General features: G+C 41.9%; 1 protein-coding gene across 1 annotated transcript; it reads right to left on the bottom strand.

Annotated features, from left to right (window-relative positions):
- Positions 1-2152: 2152 nt before the first annotated feature.
- sox7 (SRY-box transcription factor 7) lies at positions 2153-6422 on the bottom strand. Its single transcript, XM_084559762.1, has 2 exons — positions 5416-6422; positions 2153-4394 (listed from the first exon to the last, which is right to left on the bottom strand). The coding sequence occupies exons 1-2, from the start codon at positions 5645-5647 to the stop codon at positions 3400-3402; spliced, it is 1227 nt and encodes a 408-aa protein (XP_084415888.1). The 5' UTR covers positions 5648-6422; the 3' UTR covers positions 2153-3399.
- Between the last annotated feature and the right edge of the window lie 169 nt (positions 6423-6591).

Raw genomic sequence — 6591 nt, 5'->3', positions numbered from 1 at the left:
AGTGACATGACGGCAGAGGAGGAAATAGGAAACATAACAGACTACCTGACAGACTCATTCCACGGGCTTGACCTGAGACTGGAACGGGGCCAGCCGGCAATCAGAGAGAAATAACAAGAGGAGGCTCTTTTGTTTGTTCAGCCTATATCCTTACAATCACAAATATTGTAAATCTGGTGATCCTGCAAGTGTGTGAAAGATTCAATTAGTCAAAATTAAAGGTACTATGAACACTACTGTCATGGGGGGAAAAGGGCCACAGAGACCATTCTTGATTGCGTCTTTGTGTTCAAAGTGTAACATTTATGCAGTGCACAACGGTGGCACGGTTTGTTGACACGATATTTTCTCTTTCCGTTCTTGTTGATTTATTGCAGCCGAAGAAGCAGCGAAGCCTGTCTTTGGGCTCCTGACTAAAGGTTAGGACGATGATGAGTCAACTTCTAGGGAGGAAAAAAATTAAGGCTGACAAGTTAAGTGTTTTGCCCTCACTTCCCAAAAACACACTGGATCACAAGATGTAATCCTGTAGGGATTCTGGAGCAGCGATAAAAGATAGCTATTCATAGGAAATATGAATCAGTCAGTATTCGTCAATGGAAATGATTACAAGATATTAAATGGTGTTTTGTTTTTTGTTTTTTGTTTTTTGTCAGTGCTGGCATTAGATAAAAAAACACCTCCTTCTTAGATGCATTTTAAAGGAAATGCTTACGTATTTTAGATATTTTGTGTGTGTATGAATTTGTAGCTGTCCACTAACAATTTTGAATATTTCCTGTAAGCTGAAAGCTTCCTTTATGGTTTAACAAAATTTTCCTATTTTATGAGCGAAATAAAACATCAAGATTAGATTATGCATTTTTCCAAAGCTGATAGCAGTTTTTTTTATTAACTCATGAAAACAATTAGATTCACATGTTTTCATCGGATATTAATTGCATTTTATGACTTTTGCATTTATTATTGTATTCCATGTCACCATGATATCCATTCACATTTTGTGAGCTGTGTTGTATAAAATGTACATGCATAAAATGTGCAATATTTAATTTATACTCAAGTGTAGTATCTTACGTCATTCCCGACTTTAGGTTGTACCAGTCTCAGTCCAATGTGATGATGCTTTGTTGATGGTTGAGTCTTTGTCCTTGTCCGCGTTTCAATGTCCTACCCGGAGGTAGTTGATGTGATCGTTGGAGACATTGCAGGTCGTCTTTATCAAGGGAGTCTGCACCAGGACCCTGAGCTAACCCTGACAACTCTGGGGTCTATACCCCACTAAAGACTACTTTCTCACCCCGTATGCCTGGGGCACCACCCGTCCGGCTCCCACATCCAAAATATGGCTGCGATCAAATAGACCCTCTGCAGAGTTTTAAACCCTGCAGGCACCAAGGGTAATGGTCTAACCTCGAAGAAATGAGCACAACACATGATGAATGTTGTCATTCTCGTCAATTTAAACAAAGTGTGTCAAAAGCACACACAATCATGGTTGGATGCGGATACCAATAAAAGTCATATTTATGTGTTCTCCAAAAGTGTCGTTTACAGGATGAGGAACCTGGTTTTACCAGATTGTGGTGAACATTTGTTCAGTGTCTCGGTGTGTTTGTGGTCAAGGTACAATAGGCCAGGTTGACAAAGCCTCTCCTGAAAAATGGCGGATAAGTAAAGACGGGTAAGTAAGATGCTAATCAGCACGGCAGTGTTTCCTCCCGCTCGCTGAACAGCAGGTTCCCTTCCCTCACTCTGGCTCTTTAATGCAGGGCCCAGCCAGGCCCAAACATCCTGACGGAGAGAGGCTTTTCCCTTATCAGTCAGGAAACACCGCTCCTCCGCCACATCCTCTTTACAAGAAGCACGACTCAACCATTCCCAAAAAATGCAGGAAGACCAGCCAGACTCCAGGATTTGTCAAAAGCCCCCTGAATTCCTTTTATCAAAAAAGAAAAATTCAAGAGAACAGAGAGGGCGAGAAGGGGAGGAGTGGAAAGAGGGAGGGAAAAAAAGAGAAAAAATGAGGAGGGTTGTAAAATAGTCAACGAGGCCCTGGAATTTAATTTTTTTTATTTATTTTGCACAGATTACGAAAGGTCTGCATCAGCAAGATATAACATGAGGTGAGGGGGTGGGGGTGGAAGGGGGGTCCAGCGTGCGTAAGAATGGCACCCAGAATAAGACTCCAGGAAAACAAAGGACGGTTGAGATGGAGGCGGGTGGCGACGACTGTGCCTGTTTTACACTAATCCTCTGAACCGGGATGAAATGAAAGCGAGAGGAGATGGATGGAGAAAGATGACGGAGGGTGGAAAAAGCCAGCGGGGGAGTGGGTGTCAGAATGGGCCTCTCACAGATAGATGGAGCCCGAAATAGGAGAATACACGGTGTGACACAATTCAAAGATCTTTGTGCATGGAAAAGATCAAAAACTAGAACAAGTCCTACTTTCTTCTATTGTTTTTTTTTTTTATTTATTTAGGAATCTATTTTTTAATTGGGTGTTAGGTATATGTGTAATGTTCATATGCTACAGCTCAATGCCTTTAGAAATATCTCTTGTTCAGGTGTAACAGTGAAATAACAAAAACCGATGTGGTATGTTGTCTGTGGGCGCGTTATCCAAGTAGCAACTGTATTAATTAAAAAAATTGACCTTTATTTTAAATTATTGTCTTTCACAAACCTAAATCAGCATACAGGTATATTTACCATTATTATTTTTCATTGCAGTGATTGATTATATATTATTAAGTACTTGAGAAGAAGTATAAACGCCTTTCTTTCTTCATTATACACCATTTTGTTAAATTGCATAAGAAATGTCCAACTAAAACCTCATTCAATTACAACTACTGAGGTAAGACTCCCAAACTAATGAGAGCAAAAACATATAATACAAACATTCGAATGGAAAGCGTTGATAATAGCATTACAGGTAGCATTTATGCAAAACATCAAAGGACTTAAATAAGCTTCTAAAGAGCGTCTGTACATGCCTCAGTGGCAACAGTAACTGGTGACATTTACAAGTGGACAAACAAAGTCTTTTACGATTGTTCTACTGGCTTGGAAATTTCACGACAACTGGAGGTGGCATATTATAGTATTTAGTGTCTGCATCCCTGAGGTGTCCATCTCCTTTTTCTTCATATTCCTCCATTTGCTCTTTGTTCTTTTCTCGGCTCCGGACAATCATATTGCTCAGTAATCGATTCAGTTTTTCACTAGTGGGATGAAGTTGCTCACAGATGCTTGTAAGGGTGTTGAGATTGCAAACAGGTGTCTATTTTCTTTATCAGCACCCATGTGCAGCATCATCCCAAATTTCTTCAACCATTTCTTCAAACCCTGGTCTGAGATCAGTCACAAGTACAATAGCTGCTGTAACGACGCTTATGAGATGCTGTAGTTGTTGTAGTAGGCCGCCGTTGCGTCCGCAAGCACTGAAATGAGGCTGGTTTCTGTGGTGCTACTGGGACATGCAGCGGCAGATGCGGCAGATGCGGCTGATGCCACCTGAATGTGTCCTGTAACAGTCATGCCGCTTCCCTGCTCAAGGTGGAACCCGCCTCCAGTGGAGTTCAGGTACTGGTCAAACTCATTGCGGTCCACTTCACCCAGAAGCTCTGCCTGGCTCAGCTGGTCTAGAGTCTCCAGGTGTCCCTGTGTCTCTGGTGGAGGAGACAGCTGACCCAGGTGACCCTGGTGGATCCCGTGGTGAATTTGGGAGAAAGGTGAGGAGCTGTAGTAGGACAGGGTAGGGCCAGAGATCAGTCCACCACCGCCTCCAGTTTGGGACATGTGAGAGATGTGTGCTAAGTGTGTGCCCCCACAGTGGATTTGGGTCTGAGTGTAGTCAGTGTGGTAAGGGGGCGGGCTGCCCATGTGTGTCTGGTTCTGGTGATGCTCATCTGGACAGGAGGCTGAGGAAGAGCAGGAGACGGAGGAACTACCAGACGTTGAGTAATAAGAGGGGGGTACATGCTCGTGGTCCATGGCATCTAAGGGGGACATCTCAGGAGGAGTGGGCAGGCCATAGGGGTAGGTGTCGAAGCTGCTGTTGGAACCGGCAGGGTCCCGGAAGCTTCTGACGCTGGGCAGAGCAGGGCTGGAGCTGGAAAACCCGCTGCTGACTCCATTAGGGCCGCCATCGTCTTTGTCGAGGGGGTGACAGAGGGCTCGTTGATCAGACAGGGTGCTGTGATCAGGAGCCAGGCCGCTCAGGAGGAAGCCAGGGTCCACTCTCTTGCAAATGCGTTTGAGCTGTTTCTTCCGGCGAGGCCGGTACTTATAGTTGGGGTAGTCCTGCATGTGCTGCACCCGAAGCCTCTCTGCTTCCTCTACGTAGGGCCTCTTCTGAGGGGGAGTCAGGGCCTTCCATGACTTTCCTGCACAGGAAAAAGAAGAATGCTTCATTTGAACTGAAATTCTTAGATGTGTTTCAACAAATTGTAGAATGCAATTTATTCTTGCACTTTTAATTTCTTTAGTTTATGACAGCTTATTAAAATCATCTTTTCTCAAAAAAACAAAAACAAAAAACATTTGTATAACTCGAGAAATATCAGCAAAAATATTTAGAATTTTCTTTAATGGAGCTTTGAGATATAAAACTCATTACAATATTGGTGGAATTAAAGCCTTGAAAAGTTAAATAGGCTGGTTCTTTGAAAGAGACTATATAAAAATAGAAAGATAGTGTTATTTAACTTAGATTTTTTAGAAAAGAAAAAACATAGACCAGAAGGTCTTAATTAAAACTTTAATTGTTTTTAGTTGTGAGTTGTTTTGAATAAACTTAACTAAAGGATAATGATTGTCCACTTTAAAACTAAACACCATTTGTAAATATATTTAGGCTACTAATAATATTTTAGGTGTGGGTTGATGTTCTGGAATTGGCTCACAGATGATTTCCGAGAGTGCCAGATTTAGAGCTTAACACTAGGAATTAATCAGCCTAAAACTAAGACAAAATAACAAATGTGTCCAATTCTGTGTCTGTGTTTTACCAAATGTATGATTCTGTGACACTACAAATAATAATAAATAATAAATAAATTCGTGCGGATTTGTGCGACGCATTTTAAAGGCTTCTTTAACCCGCTGAGAAGTTGTGATCCATTAACTGCACTTGATGTATCCTGAACAGCTGGGACTGAAAACTGTTTTGCTGGCTATATATTCTATAACCGAATATAATATTATGTTACTCATTAGATTTAATTGTTCTTTTTGCGTTGCCAAATTAATAGTTTCTTAAAATAACTGAGGCCTGAAACAAATTCACAACAAAGTTTTAGGAGGCTTAGAAAGTGTAATAACAATAATAATAATAATAATAATAATAATAATAATAATAATAATAATACAACTTTTAATAGCTGTTTTTTTTGTTTTTTTTCTCACCCAACATCTTGCTGAGCTCGGCGTTGTGCAGGTCTGGATTTTGAACCGCCAGCCGTTTGCGCTCATCTTTGGCCCAGACCATGAACGCGTTCATGGGCCGTCTGATCCGCGGCTCCGGCGCCTTGTCCACGGGAGTCCTGTGCGGGCCATGTCCGTCCGTCCCGTCTCCGTCTCCTGGAGGACACTCGAAGGACTCTGGCCACGACGAGTACGCGCTGATGAGAGCAGCCATCTGCGCGCTCTCTCCTCTCCAAACTTAAGATGCGCGTCTGACTCTCTCTTGATGCAAGTTGGGTTCTCTGTCTCTGTGTGTAGGCTGAGAGACTACAACAAAAATGAGTTTTTAAAAAAAAATAAAAATAAAAAGTCCAGCGGCGCTTCTCTCACTGACTGAATCACTACAAACTACAGTCAGATGTCAGTTCAGGTTTTAGGAGAACCCACATGTGATGGCGCAGCGGCTCCTCCTAGTGAGTTATGATTCAGTCTTTCCTGCTAGATGGGGGAAGCGCTTTATATTTGAGGAGCAGGTTCCAGGAGAAACCCCGGAGGACTCACGGCTCCTCCTTGATTGCAAATTGAGCCCCGTGAAAGGGAAGAGAGAGAGGGCAACATTTCAACACTACTAACTCCTTCAACTGGTCTCAGTACAAAACAACACTTTCCTCTGACAGATAATCTAATATCTGTGTAACTAATGAGACAACTCATTACATTTAACAGTAGTTCCAGGTTACTTTGAACTATTGATCTCCATTTAGTTTTTTTTAAAGATCACTTGGGGTAATCCACATGGAAGCAAACAAGTACATGACCCACATTCAGTTATTTTATTAATGCTCTTGTGATGACAATTTTGCAACTTCTGTTTGTTTTTCTCTCTCTAGTCTCAAGGAAAATCTGGCCTGACAAACTTAGCCTACCTAACCTGTTCTGCAGTCAACGACATCAACAAACTGCACTGGTTTAGTGACGTTTTTAGATTTCCACCTCACTCCCAGATACCAGATAGTTAAGCTGTTTGCGTAGCTAGAAAAACACACCACTCTTAATTTTAGAAAAACAAGCTGTTCTTCATTTTTTGCTCTCTAAAACACAGCTCCATTATCTTTTTTCAAAATGTATCTCATATTAAAATGATGCTCCGACAAATCAGTGTGTCACTTTCCCAGCCGT

This window comes from Chelon labrosus, assembly GCF_963514085.1.
Source record: "Chelon labrosus genome assembly, chromosome: 14".
NCBI lineage: Eukaryota > Metazoa > Chordata > Actinopteri > Mugiliformes > Mugilidae > Chelon > Chelon labrosus.
The sequence above is the reverse complement of the archived record's forward strand: the minus strand, read 5'-3'. Positions and strand labels throughout refer to the sequence as shown.